This window comes from Dryobates pubescens, chromosome 7, assembly GCF_014839835.1.
Source record: "Dryobates pubescens isolate bDryPub1 chromosome 7, bDryPub1.pri, whole genome shotgun sequence".
Taxonomy (NCBI): Eukaryota; Metazoa; Chordata; class Aves; order Piciformes; family Picidae; genus Dryobates; species Dryobates pubescens.
Window position 1 is genome coordinate 41,835,722 of NC_071618.1, and position 20,870 is coordinate 41,856,591.

Consider the following 20,870-nt stretch of genomic DNA (forward strand, 5'->3'; position numbering starts at 1 on the left):
AACACTTCTGGTGATGGTGACTCCACCACCTCCCTGGGCAGCACATTCCAATGGCCAATCTCTCTTGCTGGGAAGAACTTCTTCCTAACATCCAGCCTAAACCTCCCCTGGCACAGCCTGAGACTTTGTCCTCTTGTTTTGGTTGCCTGGGAGAAGAGACCAACCCCCATCTGGCTACAACCTCCCTTCAGGGAGTTGTAGAGAGCAAGAAGGTCTCTCCTGAGCCTCCTCTTCTCCAGGCTAAGCAACCCCAGCTCCCTCAGCCTCTCCTCATAGGGCTGTGCTCCAGACCTCTCCCCAGCTTTGTTGCCCTTCTCTGGACACGTTCAAATGTCTCAATGTCCTTCTTAAACTGAGGGGCCCAGAGCTGGACACAGGACTCAAGGTGTGGCCTAACCAGTGCTGAGCACAGGGGCACAATGACCTCCCTGCTCCTGATGGCCACACTATTCCTGTTTGAGGCCAGGATGCCATTGGCCCTCTTGGCCACCTGGGCACACTGCAGGCTCATGTTCAGCCTACTCTCAACCACTACCCCCAGGTCCCTCTCTGCCTGGCTGCTCTCAGCCACTCTGACCCCAGCCTGTAGCACTGCTTGGGGTGGTTGTGGCCAATGTATAGAACCCGGCACTTAGTTGTGTTAAATCTCATGCCCTTGGACTCTGCCTGTACATTCAGGTTCTGTTCTTACACAAATGGTGTGCTTCCATAAAATACTGTGTAATGTTTTTGTAACAGCAAAATTTAAGCATTTTTAGGTGTTTCTGAGTGCATAAATCTGGTGGCTGTTGGTGTATTACTGTAGAGGGAAAACATCCATTGCAGTGGTTTCTTCAGGAGTAGATGCATGTAATTTCCTCAGGTTGATCACTGCATTGTGGTACTGTCATGAAGGCAAATGTGCTGTTTCTTGGTGAATTTTCTGACTGAAGTTTGTGGTGCTCTGTGAGCAGCTTCCCATTGAAGATCTGTGCAGCCTAACATCCCAGTCGCTATCCGTGACGCTGACAGCTGCGGTGCCAGACTCCACAGAGGACGTCCTCCTGAAAGGCTTTTCCATACTGGGGATGGAGGGTGAAAGAATTGAGACAGCACAGCAGGTAAGTGAGGCTGAGTAACCCCTAAGATGTTAAAATCTGCTCCAGGGAATTCCCTGAGTTCATGTGGCTCTTGCTGCCTTAAACCCCAAAAGGGTTTAGGAAATCCTTTTGGTGGCTTTCTTAATTTTGGAGGGAAAAATAGAATAGACTAGGCTAGGTTGAATAGACTAGGCTAGGTTGAATAGACTAGGCTAGGTTGAATAGACTAGGCTAGGTTGAATAGACTAGGCTAGGTTGAATAGACTAGACTAGACTGGACTAGGTTGAATAGACTAGGTTGAATAGGCTGGACTGGACTAGGTTGAATAGATTGGACTGGACTAGGTTGAATAGACTAGGTTGAATAGACTGGACTGGACTAGGTTGAATAGACTGGACTGGACTAGGTTGAATAGACTAGGTTGAATAGGCTGGACTGGACTAGGTTGACTAGATTGGACTGGACTAGGTTGAATAGACTAGGTTGAATAGACTGGACTGGACTAGGTTGAATAGACTAGGTTGAATAGGCTGGACTGGACTAGGTTGACTAGATTGGACTGGACTAGGTTGACTAGATTGGACTGGACTAAGTTGAATAGACTGGACTGGGCTGGACTAGGTTGAATAGACTGGGCTGGACTAGGTTGAATAGACTGGACTGGACTAGGTTGAATGGACTGGACTAGGTTGAATGGACTGGACTGGACTAGGTTGAATAGACTACACTAGGTAGACTAGACTAGGTTGAATTGAATAGACTAGACTAGGTTGAATTGAATAGACTAGACTGGACTGGACTAGGTTGAATTGAATAGACTAGACTAGGTTGAATTGAATAGACTAGACTAGGTTGAATTGAATAGACTAGACTGGACTGTACTAGGTTGAATAGACTAGACTAGGTTGGAAAAGACCTTTGAGATCATCAAGTCCAACCTATCACCCAACACCATCTAATCAACTAAACCATGGCACCAAGCACCCCATCCAGTCTCTTCCTAAACACCTCCAGTGATGGTGACTCCACCACCTCCCTGGGCAGCACATTCCAATGGCTAATAGTTAAAGTCTTTGCCCTTAATTGACAGATACTTCTCCCATGTTGAGTGGAGTCTTATGGGAGACTGAGGCACCTTCACCGAGTTGGTGTTGCTCATCATACATGAAAACATTGTGCCTCATCCCCCTCTTTTCTAAGGTGGCACCCTGGATTTTGCAGAACTAAAACCAGATGAAGTTGCAGCTTCACCATTTTAATTTAGTGGAGTAATAGAATATTTCAGCTGGGAGGGACCTACAGTGAGGAGTCTGTGATTTGTTTCCTTGATTCATGGTTACCTCCTGAAACAGCTCTGTTTTCAACAAGAGCTCATCTTAATGTCCTAGTGTGGTGGTTTGAGCCTTAATTGGGGTTTAAGAGCTCAGGTGGGGGCCAAGGCTGAGAATCCCTCCCCTGCTCCCCTCCTCCTCTTTCCTGATCGAGAGGAAAAAAAAGGAAAGGGAAGGAGCAAATCTACCAAGAAATAATTTGGAGTCAGTTTGGAAGTAGAGAGGTAAAAAATTTCTTTAACCAATATATATAGAGAGAGAACAATAACAGGAAGGGTTCACAAGGGTAAGGAACAAGGTTGGATGGGGAAAATATGTATATCAAACCAGTCCTTTGGAGAGACATGGATGTAGCAGGGAGGAGGAGGACCAGGCCCGACCACGTGGCAGAGAAGCAGGAAGCCAGCAGCAGTCCTCCCATCCAGGCAAGGCAGAAGCCTGGAGAGTGCAAATGGCTGCAGTGTCTTCCTTTTTATAGCCTTGCTGGACAGGGAGGGGGAGCGGAACAGACTGACTCAGTTTCCCAGGGGGAAAATGCCCTCCAGGGGGAGCAAGGCTCTCCCAAGCCCTGCCCACCCCGCTTTCAGGATGAGTGTAACCCATCACACATAGCTCTGGTTATTTTTTTACATTGATTGTATGTGATACCTGTCTTGTTCACACTGTAAAATCTCTTGTAGTTCTTCTCCTGGTTTGCTCAGGTACAAACACAGATGGATCAAGATGAAGGTGCCAAGTACAGGTACGTGTTCTTTCTCAGTTTCTTTCACTGTGAGCATTTTGAGCCTTGCAGGACTTTGTCTTGTCCACAGAATAGAACAGAATAGAATTAACCAGGTTGGAAAAGATCTTTGAGATCATTGAGTCCAACCTATCACCCAACACCATCTAATCAACTAAACCATGGCACCAAGTGCCTCATCCAGGCTCTTCCTAAACACCTCCAGTGATGGTGACTCCACCACCTCCCTGGGCAGCACATTCCAATGGCCAATCTCTCTTGCTGGGAGGAATTTCTTCCTAACATCCAGCCTAAACCTCCCCTGGTGCAGCTTGAGACTGTGTCTTCTTGTTCTGGTGCTGCTTGCCTGGGAGAAGAGACCAACCCCCACCTGGCTACAACCTCCCTTCAGGGAGTTGTAGAGAGCAAGAAGGTCTCCCCTGAGGCTCCTCTTCTCCAGGCTAAGCAACCCCAGCTCCCTCAGCCTCTCCTCACAGGGCTGTGCTCCAAACCCCTCCCCAGCTTTGTTGCCCTTCTCTGGAGACCTTCCAGCAACTCAGCATCTTTCCTAAACTGAGGGGCCCAGGACTGGACACAGGACTCAAGGTGTGGCCTAACCAGTGCTGAGTCCAGGGGCACAGTGACCTCCCAAATGTCAACTGCTTTAGCCTAGTGGAAGTAATTTCCAAATGGGAACTGAAAATAGTGCAGAAGAAGAGCCCCCCCAGGTAAACAGCCCTGTTGGGGAGGTAGAATTTGGCTGCTTGCAGCAGCCCCTCTGTGCTGTGCATTCAGACAGGATCTCTGTGCTCTAGGCTTGCTGTGTCACAGTATCACAGTAACTAAGGTTGGAAGAGACCCTAAGGATCATCAAGTCCAACCTGTTCCAACTGACCTGTGGTGCATGCTGCTGCTTTCTGGGTAGGAGTGTCAGGGAAGTGGAGTTACTGCAGTGGCCACTCCAAGCCCTATAGCTCTGTTATTTCTGTGGGTCACAAAAGATCTGCTCATTGTGCACTCTTGCTTGGTGCAAGCGGTCTGTTATTCCTCGTGAGGGAAAAGTAGAGGCAGTGTCCCTGCAGGCAGCTGGGTTTGCAAATACAGAAAGCAAAATTTTACTTCTGTTGATTCTCTTTTTCTAGACAGATGAGGGATTACTTGTCTGGCTTTCAGGAGCAGTGTGATGCTATCTTGGATGACGTGAACAGTGCCCTGCAGCACCTGGAGTCGCTGCAAAAGCAGTACCTTTTTGTGTCCACGAAGACAGGAACGCTGCACGAGGCCTGCGAACAACTTCTGAGAGAGCAGGTAATCTCTGCTGGGAGGCTTCCTGGCAACTCCTATCCTACCACAAATGAAGGGTTCATTTTCTTCTCATCTGCAAACTTGCTGCTGATGGACTCAATCCCCTCATCCAGATCATCGATAAAGATATTAAAGAGTGTGGGGCCCAGCACTGATCCCTGGGGGACACCAAGCTGGGGGCAGGTGTGCATCTGTTAGAGGGTAGGAGAGCTCTACAGAGGGACCTTGCCAGGCTGGACAGATGGGCAGAGTCCAAGGGCATGAGATTGAACACAACTAAGTGCAGGGCTCTACACACTGGCCACAACAACCCCGTGCAGTGCTACTGGCTGGGGTCAGAGTGGCTGGAGGGCAGCCAGGCAGAAAGGGACCTGGGGGTAGTGGTTGATAGTAGGCTGAAGGTGGTGCCCAGGTGGCCAATGACATCCTGGCTTGCATCAGGAACAGTGTGGCCAGCAGGAGCAGGGAAATCATTCTGCCCCTGGACTCTGCACTGGTTGGGCCACACCTTGAGTCCTTTGTCCAGTTCTGAGCCCCTCAGTTTAGGAAAGATGTTATCATAATGTCATAGTATCAGTCAGGGTTGGAAGGGACCACAAGGATCATCTAGTTCCACCCCGCCCTGCCATGGGCAGGGACACCCCACACTAGATCAGGCTGGCCACAGCCTCATCCAGCCTGGGCTTAAACACCTCCAGGGACAGTGCCCCTACCACCTCCCTGGACAACCCATTCCAGGGCTTCACCACTCTCATGCTGAAGAACTTCCACCTCACCTCCAGTCTAAATCTCCCCACCTCCAGCTTCATTCCATTCCCCCTAGTCCTATCACTAATTGAGTAGTGATGTTGAGTTGAGAGAAGGGCAACAAAGCTGGGGAGGGGTTTGGAGCACAGCCCTGTGAGGAGAGGCTGAGGGAGCTGGGGTTGCTTAGCCTGGAGAAGAGGAGGCTCAGGGGAAACCTTGCTGTCTCCAACTCCCTGAGAGGAGGTTGTAGCCAGGTGGGGGTTGGTCACTTCTCCCAGGCAACCAGAACAAGAGGACACAGTCTCACATACACCAGGGGAGGTTTAGGCTGGATGTTAGGAAGAAATTCTTCACAGGCCTAGGGGAGACCTTCTTGCTGTCTACAACTCCCTGAAGGGAGGTTGTAGCCAGGTGGAATATATATATATATATATATATATATATATATATATATCCATCTCCATCCTTCTGTCTATCCATCCTTCTGTCTATCCATCCTTCTACCTATCCATCCTTCTACCTATCCATCCTTCTACCTATCCATATATTATTTATTCTATTCTATATAATTATTCATATATATATTTAAGAATATATTAGTCAAGCTGAATGCTTGAATTGTGTTAGTGATTATTTAGTGTTTGTATTGTCTGTTAGACAGACCTGAATTTGTTTCATTTGAGGACCTTGTGATCCTTTTTTAATGTATGTACTCATACTTTTATACATGCAAACAAATATATATGATATATTTATATACACATAAATATATATACACATATATATATATATATATAAATATATACACATTATATATTTAAAGTGCTTGAAAGGTTGCTGATTTTTTTTCCTCTATGTTCTTTTTCACTGCAGTCAGAACTTGTTGACCTGGCTGAAAACATCCAGCAGAAGCTCTCTTACTTTAATGAGCTGGAAAACATCAACACAGTGAGTATCACCATCTCTGCTAATAGTTGCAGGGAGCAAAAGTGTGCTGATGTCTTCAGCTTTGCCACCCACCCTGAGTTGCTTGGGCTCCTCACAGTGTTGCTTTTGTCTTGTTTCCCCAAGAAACTGAATTCCCCGACGCTGTCCGTGAACAGTGAAGGATTTGTTCCCATGCTGGCTAAGCTTGATGATTGTATTGCATATATTTCATCCCATGTAAGTACTTCTGCATTGATTTTTAGTCAGACTCTTAATGATTTCAAAACTACATCCTCATCTTAATTTGTGATTTGTTTTGGTTGGTTGGGTTGGTTTTTTCCACACCCCCACCCCCCTCCATCATGTGGTGGGTTGAATTTTCCCCCAGCATCTAACTCAGTTAGAACCAACTGAAGCTGTGTTTACAAGCAGAAACTACACTCTGCAGTGGGGATGCAGTGAATGTGGACAAAATAAACAGGGTTTACAATATTACACAGATATTTACAAGTAGCAAACAACATGAAAATCCCCCTGGTCAAAAAGAGACCAGGGAGGCTGCTCCAGTGCTCACCCACCTCTCTCCACCCCCTACCCCCAAACCTCCCTGTACCAAGAGAGAGAGAGAGGAGCTGAGAGAAAGCAGTGTTAGCCTTATCTCAAGGCCAGCCAGAAGCACTGTTATCTCCCAGGCAAAGCAGAACAGCCAAGATCAGAGGAGGAGAGAAAAGGAATGGAAGTGAAATGATGAAGAATTGTTCTGATGCAGCTCCTCTTATCCCAGCCATTTCTCCAATGAATTTGGTTAGAACAATCTTTTGTTGTCCTTTTCACACCCAAGAGTGATTTATTTATGGTGTTCTACTTTTCTGCTTGAAACCTGCAGCTAAATGTTAAAGGCATAGCCTAAAACTACCACACCTGAAAGTGTTCTCCCTGCCAAATACAGCAAGGAAGCAAAGATGACATTTATTAACTCAAGGCTTTTTTTACTGGAAATGCTTAATATTCTCTTTAATTTCTATAAACCCCTGCTCTGAGTTTGTACCAACTAGCATTTCTAGCTAGTAAAAGAGCATTTTAAGTTTTGACTCTCTTCTTGATCATATTTACAATATTGGTGGTTTGTTTTCCCCCCCCCCCCCCCCCCCCCCCCCCCAAATTTCTTTCAGCCAAACTTTAAAGACTATCCTGTATATCTGATGAAGTTTAAACAATGCCTTTCTAAAGCTATGCACCTTATCAAGACATACACTGTGAATACACTACAGAACCTCACAAGCCAGCTAATGAAAAGGGTAAGGTGAATCAGTAAGTTGTACTGAAATCTCTGCTGTAGCACTGTGCAGTTTTCTCCTCTTTCTGGGGGGGGGGAAGGGTGGGGTGTGGGAGGTGTCAGCAACCTTGTATGACTATTGGTCAGTTCTACACTGCAGTGATTCATAGAATCATAGAATCAGTAGGGTTGGAAAAGACCACAGATAATCAAGTCCAACCCAGCACCCAATACCTCATGACTAAATAAACCATGGCTTCAAGTGCCATGTCCAATCCCCTTTTGAACACCTCCAGGGATGGTGACTCCACCACCTTCCTGGGCAGCACATTCCAATGGCCAATCATTCTGTGATGAACTTTCTCCTCACCTCCAGCCTAAACCTCCCCTGGTGCAGCTTGAGACTGTGTCCTCTTGTTCTGGTGCTGGTTGCCTGGGAGAAGAGACCAACCCCCACCTGGCTACAACCTCCATTCAGGGAGTTGTAGAGAGCAAGGTGGTCTCCCCTGAGCCTTCTCTTCTCCAGGCTAAGCAACCCCAGCTCCCTCAGCCTCTCCTCACAGGGCTGTGCTCCAAACCCCTCCCCAGCTTTGTTGCCCTTCTCTGGACACCTTCCAGCAACTCAACATCTTTCCTAACCTGAGGGGCCCAGGACTGGACAGAGGACTCAAGCTGTGGCCTAACCAGTGCTGAGTCCAGGGGCACAATGACTTCCCTGCTCCTGCTGCTTGTACTGGATGTGGACCAGTGGTCTTTAGATGGAATCAATCATTGGGATTTCCTATTGCAACACAACAATAGGTCTTGTCAGGACTGAAAAAGTACTGATGAGATCTAGATGTTCTTTGTTACTCTTGAAGTGAATGTTTGGGGATTTTGATCTCTTTTTGTAGAAAGATGGTGAGGTAGCTCACAGAGGTGAAAGTAGTCCTCCCCTTTCCCTGGGACTGGCAGGTAAAAAGGAAATTTTGTTCCTGTTTTGTTCCATAACCTGTACTACAGGTTATGGAACAGTAATCAGTACTACTGTGGCAGGTCTCTGGGGAGAATTGTAGTAAGGAGGACACTGAGAGACTTGAACGTGTCCAGAGAAGGGCAGGAAGGCTGGGGAGAGGTCTGGAGCACAGCCCTGTGAGGAGAGGCTGAGGGAGCTGGGGTTGCTTAGCCTGGAGAAGAGGAGGCTCAGGGGAGACCCTCTTGCTGTCTACAACTACCTGAAGGGAGGTTGTGCCAGGTGGGGGTTGGTGTCTTCTCCCAGGCAACCAGCACCAGAACAAGAGGACACAGTCTCAAGCTGCACCAGGGGAGGTTTAGGCTGGATGTTAGGAAGTTCTTCCCAGCAAGAGAGATTGGCCATTGGAATGTGCTGCCCAGGGAGGTGGTGGAGTCACCATCCCTGGAGGTGTTCAAGAGGGGATTGGCCATGGAACTTGAAGCCATGATTTAGTAGTCATGAGGTGTTAGGTGCTAGGTTGGACTTGATGATCTCTGAGGTCTTTTCCAACCTTATTGATTCTATGATTCTATAATTACTGAAAATGTAACTTTTGCTGTAGGGACTGTTGGCTGAAACTCTATAGTTTGGGATTTTTGTCTTCCCTCTGGCTTTATCTGCATTCTGAAAGCAGCGTGCCTTTTAAGGTGGCAAGTGGCAGAGATCTGTTCCAATGGCATTATAAGTGTGAAGCATAAATACCCTGGTTTAGAGCCTAATTTTCTGAGCCACTAAATACTGGGAGCCAAATATATCCTTTTCCCTTTTAACCAATTCTTCATCCCTGCTTTCAGGATCCTTCATCTGTGCCAAATACTGACAATGCCTTCACGCTGTTTTATGTAAAATTCAGAGCAGCTGCTCCCAAAGTCAGAGTAAGTAGGCTGCTAACTAACTGTAAACCTCCATTTTCATGGCTTCTGCATTGAATTCAGTAGTAATGTGAATGCCAGGACTGCATATTGTGCAGGTGTGAAGGTCCAAAGTTTCCATATTGTGTCCATGGGAAAATACTGCAAACTATTGCAAACTAAACTGCTGTCTGCAACTACCTGAAGGGAGGTTGTAGCCAGGTGGGGGTTGGTCTCTTCTCCCAGGCAACCAGCACCAGAACAAGAGGACACAGTCTCAAGCTGTGTCAGGGGAGGTTTAGGCTGGAGGTTAGGACGAAGCTCTTCATAGAAAGAGTGACTGGGCATTGGAATGTGCTGCCCAGGGAGGTGGTGGAGTCACCATCCCTGGAGGTGTTTAGGAAGAGACTGGATGGGGTGCTTGGTGCCATGGTTTAGTTGATTAGATGGTGTTGGGTGATAGGTTGGACTCAATGATCTCAAAGGTCTTTTCGAACCTGGTTAATTCTCTTTCTCTGCCCCTCCTTTCTCTGCCCCTCCTTTCTCTGCCCCTCCTTTCTCTGCCCCTCCTTTCTCTGCCCCTCCTTTCTCTGCCCCTCCTTTCTCTGCCCCTCCTTTCTCTGCCCCTCCTTTCTCTGCCCCTCCTTTCTCTGCCCCTCCTTTCTCTGCCCCTCCTTTCTCTGCCCCTCCTTTCTCTGCCCCTCCTTTCTCTGCCCCTCCTTTCTCTGCCCCTCCTTTCTCTGCCCCTCCTTTCTCTGCCCCTCCTTTCTCTGCCCCTCCTTTCTCTGCCCCTCCTTTCTCTGCCCCTCCTTTCTCTGCCCCTCCTTTCTCTGCCCCTCCTTTCTCTGCCCCTCCTTTCTCTGCCCCTCCTTTCTCTGCCCCTCCTTTCTCTGCCCCTCCTTTCTCTTTCTCTGCCCCTCCTCTTGTTACTAGAAAGAAAAGCATTTACTGATACTTCTTTTTTCTTTTCATTGAGTAGACTCTTATTGAGCAAGTAGAGCAGAGGTCTGAAAAAATGCCAGAGTAAGTATGCCTACATAGTTTATTTTCAGTAATTTTAACTGTTGAATGTCTTTACTTTTGCCTAAGTACTGTTCAGCATGGTATGAAGCCTAGGTTTTAAGAAGGGAAATTAGGTAGAGCCTCAAGAGGGCGTTAGAATCAATGTTGTTTACCTGTGTTGGGTTGAAGTTTCCCTCAGCATTAATTTTACACCAGACTAACTCGGTTAGAAGCAGCTGAAGCTGTATTTACAAGCAAAAACTACACTCTACAATGGATGTGTACAACGTGGACAGGATTTGCAATATTATACAGGGATTTACAGTTAGTAAATAACAAGGAAACCCCCACCCTGGTCCAAAAGACCAGGGTAGCTGCTCCCCTGCCCCCTCAAACCTCCCAAACCCTCCTTGTACCAAGAGAGACATAGAGAAGCTGGGAGAAAGCAGTGTTAGTCTTATCTCAAGGCCACCCAGAAGCATCATCTTCTCCCAGGCAAAGCAGACCAGCCTAGATCAGAGGAGAAGAGAAAAGGAATGGGAATGGAAGTGAAATGTGTAGAATTGTTATGATGCAGCTTCTCTTCTCCCAGACTTTCATCCCATGAATCTGTTTAGAGCAATCTTTTGTTCCCCTGTTTACACCCAATTTATTGTATCTATTTATGTATTTTTATCTCTTTATTTGTTTATATTTTTCTACTTCTCTGCTCCAAATCCGGAGCTAAACTTTCAAGGCGTAGCCTAGAACTCCCACAACCTGAGAATGATCTTCAGGGTTGCAGTTACTGTTTCTACTTTCTTGGCCAGGTATCAACAAGTTCTCAGTGAAATCCACCAGTGCTACCTTGACCAGAGGGAGCTTTTGCTTGGCCCAAGCATCGCTAGCACTGTCACAGAATTAACCAGTCAGAACAACAGAGATCATTGTGCTCTGGTAGGTAAAGTGGTCACCTGCTGTGGGGTTGCTGTGGGGTTTCAATCCTCCTTCCCCCCAGTGTGCTTCCTTAATTGGTTAAGTGCAGACTTGTCACTTTTGTTATGACTATAACTGTGACTGTAACTATGACTATAACATTTTGTTATGACTATAACAAAAGTGATGAGGGACGAGGCTCTGGCCAGCCTGATCTAGTGTGGGGTGTCCCTGCCTATGGCAGGGGGGTTGGAACTGGCTGATCCTTGAGGTCCCTTCCAACCCTGACAATTCTGTGATTCTAAACACAACACTTGCAAAGTAAGTGTGCAATCAGAGGAGAACTAAGCAGAGCAGTGCATATTGCAGCTGCTTATGCAATTCTAGAGAGTGCATAAGCTCCTGTGGCAAAGGCACCATGGCTTTCAGTAACCCAGGGCTGTGTTTTGCCAAGTGTAAATGAATCACAGACATTTGTCAACATGAATCTTGCCTGCAGAACACAAACTTCCCATGCCTTAATGCTATAGAGTCTCCATATGTCTATAGAGTCTCCATAAGGCTCTATAGAGGCTCCATAGGCAAGGCTGTCCCTGCCCATGGCAGGGGGATTGGAACTAGATGATCCTTGTGCTCCCTTCCAACCCTGACTGATACTATGATACTAATATTTTCAAGTAATGCCTGGTTTATGTAAGATTAGTCCTGAGGTGTTGGCTGGCAGGTTAGGCTTGATGATCTCTGAGGTCTTTTCCAACCTTACTGATCCTATGGTTACTCTGTAAAGTCCCTGCTCCAAACCACACAGAGGACTGTTTGCAAAAGCAGGAAATGTGGTTGCTTAAATTTCATCAGGAGCAAACAGGTAGAGGAGTTGCACCCCAAGGGCTTTTATGTAGCCAGTGGCATCTTTTCAGTCCTTAGTTCTGCAGCTGGTCTCAATAACTTAATTTCACCCAGCTTCAATTTGATCAGAGCTGCAGTGATCATCACACAATCACAGGAGCATTCAGGCTGGCAAAGACCCTCAGGATCACCAAGTCCAACCGATAACCCCACTCTGCAAAGCTCGCCCTTAAACCCTATCCCCAAGCACCACATCTCCAAACATTCTTGGAAGGTTTTCTGTCTCACTTCATCTCAGGCACTAGGTGTGTGTTTGTTCACTTATTTACCTTGATCCCTCAGCTGGCCAGTGAGATTGTTTGTGCAAGCTGCTGGGTGCTTGGCGGGCAGCTCCCCTGAGGCCTGCAGCAAACTCGGGCAGGATCAGTGCTGCAGCCTGAGTCCCAGCAGAGCAAAAAGTTCCTAAGTCAGATGGAAAAACCTGTTTAGGGTGAGGAAACTGTCTTGGTAACCTTTGCTTTAGCAGCTCAAGGTCACCAAGCTTTGGGCATCCCTACCAGTTTCATGATGCTTGTAGTAAGTATGCAGGCTCTGAGCACCAAGCGAAATATCTGCCCTGGGGTTCAGTGCCACAAACACCATCGCACCGTGACTGTTGCCACTTGGTGTCACCCAGTGTCACAGACCTGCTGCCTTCCTGTGCCCCAGGGCATTCTCAGATGCTCTGTCCTCTTTTCAGCATCACCCTGACCCCAGCACCTCCAAAACAGCCACTTGACTCGTTCTTGAGCTTGGCCCTCTGAGCGCAGGACCGAGCTCCTGGCCCTGGGCCAGAGCCACACTGGCTGAGGGGCAGCCTGCCCATCCCCTGCACCACAGTCCCCTGAGACAATGACACATGCCCCTGTAGCACTACTAACACCATTTATAATACAGTGATGTAATCCTCTCTGTAATATCTCCTGTGGTACTAATGTAAGGAAAAGAATGCAGTAAACAAGCATTTGTGTTTCTGTGGCTGCAGGTACGAAGTGGCTGTGCCTTTATGGTCCATGTGTGCCAGGATGAACACCAGCTGTACAATGAGTTCTTCACAAAACCAACACCAAAACTGGAGTAGGTGGTACATGCTGGTTTGGTTTTACTGCATGTTGTCTTTACTATGCTGTGATGTAGCAGATAGGTTTGGTAAGAATTGACAAGATAAACTCCCTCTCCTCCCCCCCCCCCAACTGAAGTGATTTATGCATCAGAATTTGATGATGTTCTGTGCTTTTTTCCTTAAGCAAAAGTAAATGATCTCAGTAATGTATCACAGTATCACCAAGGTTGGAAGAAACCTCAAAGATCATCGAGTCCAACCTGTCACCACAGACCTCATGACTAAACCATGGCACCGAGTGCCACGTCCAGTCCCCTCTTGAACACCTTCAGGGGTGGTGACTCCACCACCTCCCTGGGCAGCACATTCCAATGGCTTGAAAGGTTCTGCACATTGGCTACAGCACCCCCATGCAGAGCTACAGGCTGGGGTCAGAGTGGCTGGAGAGCAGCCAGGCAGAGAGGGACCTGGGGATGCTGGTTGATGGTAGGCTGAACATGAGCCTGCAGTGTGCCCAGGCAGCCAAGAGGGCCAATGGCATCCTGGCCTGCATCAGGAACAGTGTGGCCAGCAGGAGCAGGGAGGTCATTGTGCCCCTGTACACTGCACTGGTTAGGACACACCTTGAGTCCTGTGTCCAGTTCTGGGCCCCTCAGTTTAGGAAAGATGTTGAGTTGCTGGAAGGTGTCCAGAGAAGGGCAACAAAGCTGGGGAGGCGTTTGGAGCACAGCCCTGTGAGGAGAGGCTGAGGGAGCTGGGGTTGCTTAGCCTGGAGAAGAGGAGGCTCAGGGGAGACCTTCTTGCTCTCTACAACTACCTGAAGGGAGGTTGTAGACAGGCAGCCAGCACCAGAACAAGAGGACACAGTCTTGGGCTGCGCCAGGGGAGGTTTAGATTGGATGTTAGGAAGAAGTTCTATACAGAAAGAGTGATTGGCCATTGGAATGTGCTGCCCAGGGAGGTGGTGGAGTTACCATCACTGGAGGTGTTCAGGAGGAGACTTGATAGGGTGCTTGGTGCCATGGGTTAGTTGTTTAGGTGGTGTTGGATTGGATGATAGGTTGGACTTGATGATCTTGAAGGTCTCTTCCAACCTGGTGTATTCTATGTATGTATGTATTCTATGAAGACACAGGTGCTTTAGAAATAGGTTTAGGCTGGATGCTAGGAAGAAGTTCTTCCCAGCAAGAGAGATTGGCCATTGGAATGTGCTGCCCAGGGAGGTGATGGAGTCACCATCACTGGAGGTGTTTAGGAATAGACTGGATGAGGCACTTGGTGCCATGGTTTAGTTGATTAGATGGTGTTGGATGGGAGGTTGGACTGCATGATCTTGCAGGTCTCTTCCAACATGGTTAATTCTGTTCTATTCTACCTATAGATGTTTAAAATGCCACAGCTCTTAGGCAGTTCTGTAGTGCCTTTGTGCCAACAGCTTGCAGTCAAGTGCAGATGTGCTTTTCAGTCATCTCAGCATAAAATCAAGCCAATGAACTCTAGCTATTTTTAATCAAGGATTTAGTGGTTGTGAGCTCCCCTTACTGTCAAGGAATATTTGCATGTGCCTGTGTGTGGGCTGAAAGTACCCTGTACTCAGCACTGGTTAGGCCACACCTTGAGTGCTGTGTCCTGTTCTGGGCCCCTCAATTTAAGAGGGATATTGAAACACTTGAATGTGTCCAGAGAAGGTCAGTGAGGTTGGGGAGAAGCCTTGAGCATAAGCCCTATGGGGAGAGGCTGAGGGAGCTGGGACACCCCACACTAGATCAGGCTGGCCAGAGCCTCATCCAGCCTGGGCTTAAACACCTCCAGGGATGGGGCCTCAACCACCTCCCTGGACAGCCCATTCCAGGGCTTCACCACTCTCCTGGGGAAGAACTTCCTCCTCACCTCCAGCCTGAATCTCCCCACCTCCAGCTTCATTCCATTCCCCCTAGTCCTATCACTACCTGAGAGCCTGAGCAGTCCCTCCCCAGCCTTCTTGGAGCCCCCTTCAGATACTGGAAGGCCACAGTTAGGTCACCTTGGAGCCTTCTCTCCTCTCCCCCTCTCCTCTCCCCCTCTCCTCTCCCCCTCTCCTCTCCCCCTCTCCTCTCCCCCTCTCCTCTCCCCCTCTCCTCTCCCCCTCTCCTCTCCCCCTCTCCTCTCCCCCTCTCCTCTCCCCCTCTCCTCTCCCCCTCTCCTCTCCCCCTCTCCTCTCCCCCTCTCCTCTCCCCCTCTCCTCTCCCCCTCTCCTCTCCCCCTCTCCTCTCCCCCTCTCCTCTCCCCCTCTCCTCTCCCCCTCTCCTCTCCCCCTCTCCTCTCCCCCTCTCCTCTCCCCCTCTCCTCTCCCCCTCTCCTCTCCCCCTCTCCTCTCCCCCTCTCCTCTCCCCCTCTCCTCTCCCCCTCTCCTCTCCCCCTCTCCTCTCCCCCTCTCCTCTCCCCCTCTCCTCTCCCCCTCTCCTCTCCCCCTCTCCTCTCCCCCTCTCCTCTCCCCCTCTCCTCTCCCCCTCTCCTCTCCCCCTCTCCTCTCCCCCTCTCCTCTCCCCCTCTCCTCTCCCCTCTCCTCTCCCCCTCTCCTCTCCCCCTCTCCTCTCCCCCTCTCCTCTCCCCCTCTCCTCTCCCCTCTCCTCTCCCCCTCTCTCTCCCCTCTCCTCTCCCCCTCTCCTCTCCCCCTCTCCTCTCCCCCTCTCCTCTCCCCCTCTCCTCTCCCCCTCTCCTCTCCCCCTCTCCTCTCCCCCTCTCCTCTCCCCCTCTCCTCTCCCCCTCTCCTCTCCCCTCTCCTCACCCCTCTCCTCCTCTCCCCCCTCTCCTCACCCCCTCTCCTCTCCCCCTCTCCTCTCCCCCTCTCCTCTCCCCCTCTCCTCTCCCCCTCTCCTCTCCCCCTCTCCCAGCTGGTACCTTACCTCTCCTAAAAATCTTTGTAGCAGACCAGGGGTTCATGTTTTAAGTAGTCCTTTCATAAATCCTCTGTCGTAGCACCCTGCATTGTTTTCTTCTCCTCCTTTTAAAGACTTCTGCCATCAAGCAAGCTGTGTTTATGTTAGAATTTCATTTGACATTGCAGGGAGCCTCAAAGTGTTTGGCTTTGGTTTGTCTCTCTGTTTCTTCCCAGTGAACTCTTGGAGAAGTTGTGCCTCTCGTTGTATGATGTCCTCAGGCCAATGATCATCCATGTCATTCACTTGGAGACCCTCTCTGAGCTCTGCGGGATCCTCAAGAACGAGATGCTGGAAGATCACGTCCACAACAATGGTAACTCAGAGCTGGCACCTCGTGCTGTGAGCCCTCTCCTGAACAGGTCAAACTGTTAAGTTGCAGAGGCAATAAAAAAAGGGTAACAGCAGCACTCTGAGCTGGGTTAGGAACTGACTGCAGGGCTGAGCCCAGAGTGGTGGTGAATGGTGCCACAGCCAGCTGGCAGCCAGGCACCAGTGGTGTGCCCCAGGGATCAGTGCTGGGCCCCAGACTGTTCAATATCTTTATTGATGATCTGGGTGAGGAGATTGAGTCCACCATTAGTAAGTTTGCAGGCAACACCAATTTGGGGGCAGGAGTTGATCTGTTAGAGGGTAGGAGACCTCTGCAGAGGGACCTTGACCAACTGGACAGACAGAGTCCAACAGGATGGCATTTAACAAGTCCAAGTGCTGGGTGCTGCACTTTGGCCACAACAACCCCATGCAGTGCTACAGGCTGGGGACAGAGTGGCTGGAGAGCAGCCAGGCAGAAAGGGACCTGGGGGGACTGGTTGATAGTAGGCTGAGCATGGGCCAGCAGTGTGCCCAGGTGGCCAACGAGGCCAGTAGCTTCCTGGCCTGCATCAGGAATAGTGTGGCCAGCAGCAGCAGGGAAGTCATTGTGCCCCTGTAGTCAGCACTGGTTAGGCCACACCTTGAGTCCTGTGTCCAGTTCTGTGCCCCTCAGTTAAAGAAGGATATTGAGACACTTGAATGTGTCCAGAGAAGGGCAATGAGGCTGGGGAGGGGTTTGGAGCACAGCCCTGTGAGGAGGGGCTGAGGGAGCTGGGGTTGCTTAGCCTGGAGAAGAGGAGGCTCAGGGGAGACCTTCTTGCTGTCTACAACTACCCTAAAGGAGAATAGAATAGAGTACAATTAACCAGGTTGGAAAAGACCTCAGAGATCATCAAGTCCAACCTATCACCCAACACCATCTGATCAACTAAACCATGGCACCAAGTGCCTCATCCAGTCTCTTCCTAAACACCTCCAAGGATGGTGACTCCACCACCTCCCTGGGCAGCACATTCCAATGGCCAATCACTCCTTCTGGGAAGAATTTCTTCCTAACATCCAGCCTAAGCCTCCCCTGGCACAGCTTGAGACTGTGTCCTCTTGTTCTGGTGCTGGCTGCCTGGGAGAAGAGACCAACCCCCATCTGGCTACAACCTCCCTTCAGGGAGTTGTAGAGAGCAAGAAGGTCTCCCCTGAGCCTCCTCTTCTGCAGGCTAAGCAACCCCAGCTCCCTCAGCCTCTCCTCACAGGGCTGTGCTCCAAACCCCTCCCCAGCTTTGTTGCCCTTCTCTGGAGACCTTCCAGCAACTCAACATCTTTCCTAAACTGAGGAGCCCAGAAATGGACACAGGACTCAAGGTGTGGCCTAACCAGTGCTGAGTATCCCTGGAGATATCCAAGGTCAGGCTCAAGAAGGCTCTGAACAACCTGATCCAGTGAAGGATGACACCTTCCAGCAACTCAGCATCTTGCATAAACTGAGGGGCCCTGTAGCCAGGTGTGGTTTGTCTCTTCTCCCAGGCAACCAGTGGCAGAACAAGAGGACACAGTCTCAACCTGCACCAGGGGAAGTTTAGACTGCATGTTGGAGAGAAATTCTTCCCAGAAAGAGTTGTTGGCCATTGGAATGTGCTGCCCAGGGAGGTGGTGGAGTCACTGTTCCCTGGAAGTGTTTAAGAGCCTGGATGAGGCACTTGGTGCCATGGTTTAGTGGATTAGATGGTGTTGGGTGGTGGGTTGGACTTTCCCATCGTGGTTAATGTTGTGATAAGTGTGTTTCACAGCTGAACTCCTAACTTTGTGCCTTCTTCTTGCCTCTCTCAGCTGAACAGCTGGGTGCATTTGCAGCTGGTGTCAAGCAGATGCTGGAAGACGTACAAGAACGCCTTGTCTATAGGACCCACATTTACATTCAGACTGATATCACAGGCTACAAGCCTGCTCCAGGTGATCTTGCCTATCCTGACAAGCTGGAAATGATGGAGGTACAGAGCATCAGCACTCTTCCTGTCCTTGATTGGTTTTCTGTTTGTATGCAGTATATACCCTTGTGCAGCATGGTGCTTTTTAGGTGGTTGGTTCTTTTCGGTTCTTGGCACCTAGTGGTTAAACTTTGACCCTACACTAGATGTCAGAGAACACTTTATGTCAAACTCAGTAAAACTGGTGACAGTTCTCAAACTTCTAAACTTGAAGCTTCTAAGTTTTCCCTCCACAGTCATGTGGGAGAGAAAAAAGGGAGCTGGGATTGTGTAGCCTGGAGAAGAGGAGGCTCAGGGGAGACCTTCTTGCTGTCTACAGCTACCTGAAGTGAGGTTGTAGCCAGGTGGGGGTTGGTCTCATCTCCCAGGCAACCTGCACCAGAACAAGAGGACACAGTCTCAAGCTGTGCCAGGGGAGGTTTAGGCTTGAGGTGAGGAGAAAGTTCTTCACAGAAAGAGTTGTTAGCCATTGGAATGTGCTGCCCAGGGAGGTGATGGAGTCACCATCAGTGGAGGTGCTCAGGAGGAGATTGGATGTGGCACTTGGTGCCATAGTTTAGTCATGAGGCCTGTGGTGACAGGTTGGGCTTGGTGATCTTTGAGGTCTCTTCCAACCTTGGTGATACTGTGACTCTGTGTTTTTATTTAGTTTAACAGGTAGTAGAGTACATAGAATAGAATACATAGAATAAACCAGGTTGGAAGAGACCTTCAAGATCATTGTGTCCAACCCATCAACCAATCCAACACCACCCAAACAACTAACCCACGGCACCAAGCACCCTATCAAGTCTCCTCCTGAACACCTCCAATGATGGTGACTCCACCACCTCCCCAGGCAGCCCATTCCAATGGGCAATCACTCTCTCTGTGTAGAACTTTTTCCTAACATCCAACCTAAACCTCCCCTGGTGCATGTTGAGACTGTGTCCTCTTGTCCTGGTGCTGGCTGCCTGGGAGAAGAGACCAACATCCATCTGTCTACAACCTCCCTTCAGGTAGTTGTAGAGAGCAAGAAGGTCTCCCCTGAGCCTCCTCTTCTCCAGGCTAAGCAACCCCAGCTCCCTCAGCCTCTCCTCATAGGGCTGTGTTCCAAACCCCTCACCAACTTTGTTGCCCTTCTCTGGACTCGTTCCAGCAAGTCAACCTCCTTCCTAAACTGAGGGGCCCAGAACTGGACACAGTAGGTATTGCATTGTGTTATCTGCTTGAGCTGGAGTTGAAGTGGAGCTTTGGACAGGCCCAGTTAGCTTCAAGTTTGTTTTCAGATCAAGTAGTGTTTGGTACATGTGTGTGCACTATGCTAAGACTTGCTTGTACCTTATATTGCCATGTCAGCAATAGTTTTCAGTAGCCTTTTTCAAGTCCCTACAGCATTAGCCACTTTTGTGGTCACTACAAGCCTTTTGAGTCCATGTTTGTGTTGAATGAGATTAACTCTACTTGCTCTAAAAGGTTGCTATTATGTTGATGAAAGCTTTCAGAATAGAATCATAGAATCAGTCAGGGTTGGAAGGGACCACAAGGATCATCTAGTTCCAACCCCCTGCCATGGGCAGGGACACCCCACACAACATCAGCCTGGCCAGAGCCTCATCCAGCCTGGGCTTAAACACCTCCAGGGATGGAGCCTCAACCACCTCCCTGGACAACCCATTCCAGGGCTTCACCACTCTCATGGGGAAGAACTTCCTCCTCACCTCCAGCCTCAATCTCCCCACCTCCAGCTTCATTCCAATAGAATTCCAGCTCTTCACAGAAATAAAACCATGGCCAAGTCATTTTTGACTAGAGCAAAGTGCATTTGGAGTCACCACCCCTGGAGGTGTTCAAGAGGGGATTGGATGTAGCACTTGGTGCTGTGGTTTAGTAGTCATGAGGTCTTAGGTGTCAGGCTGGACTTGATGATCTTTGAGGTGTTTTCCAACCTTCCTGGTTCTGTGAGTCTATGATTCTGTGTGCAACTGAAAGGCAGCATTGCATGGAAGGGATTAGGCATCATAAAGGTCCCATCAAATAACTGTGACCATTCAGTTTATCATGATGGGCCCAAGCTCTCAAAGGACAGGGCTGACTGCAAGCAGCAATTCCAGCTTGGACTGGCAAGATGCACATTTTGTTGTTCTGTCAGGCTTTCCATCGATCTGCCACGATAGCTGGTGGTGCTTAAAACAGTGTAAGGCTTACCAGGTGGTGGAGAAGCTGCTGTTTGACTTCACACCTGGGGCACACATCAATCACAGAAGCTTTATTGCTATGTAGATCTCTCTCTTTCCCCCCTCTCTCTCTTTCCCCCCTCTCTCTCTTTCCCCCCTCTCTCTCTTTCCCCCCCTCTCTCTCTTTCCCCCCTCTCTCTCTTTCCCCCCTCTCTCTCTTTCCCCCCTCTCTCTCTTTCCCCCCCTCTCTCTCTTTCCCCCCCCTCTCTCTCTTTCCCCCCCTCTCTCTCTTTCCCCCCCCTCTCTCTTTCCCCCCCCTCTCTCTTTCCCCCCCTCTCTCTCTTTCCCCCTCCTCTCTCTCTCTTCCCCCCTCTCTCTCTTCCCCCCTCTCTCTCTTTCCCC

At 49.3% G+C, this 20,870-nt stretch overlaps 1 protein-coding gene across 1 annotated transcript in view; it reads left to right on the top strand.

Moving 5' to 3' along the window:
* COG3 (component of oligomeric golgi complex 3) overlaps nt 1–20,870 on the top strand; it is a 55,792-nt gene that overhangs the window by 2,820 nt on the left and 32,102 nt on the right. Inside the window, exons 2-13 of the mRNA XM_054163106.1 lie at nt 954–1,100; nt 3,092–3,153; nt 4,275–4,440; nt 6,058–6,132; nt 6,256–6,348; nt 7,284–7,409; nt 9,176–9,256; nt 10,212–10,255; nt 11,044–11,170; nt 13,020–13,111; nt 16,192–16,331; nt 18,155–18,315. Coding sequence (XP_054019081.1) covers nt 954–1,100; nt 3,092–3,153; nt 4,275–4,440; nt 6,058–6,132; nt 6,256–6,348; nt 7,284–7,409; nt 9,176–9,256; nt 10,212–10,255; nt 11,044–11,170; nt 13,020–13,111; nt 16,192–16,331; nt 18,155–18,315 — 1,314 coding nt within the window. The remainder of the gene's footprint in view (nt 1–953; nt 1,101–3,091; nt 3,154–4,274; nt 4,441–6,057; nt 6,133–6,255; nt 6,349–7,283; nt 7,410–9,175; nt 9,257–10,211; nt 10,256–11,043; nt 11,171–13,019; nt 13,112–16,191; nt 16,332–18,154; nt 18,316–20,870) is intronic.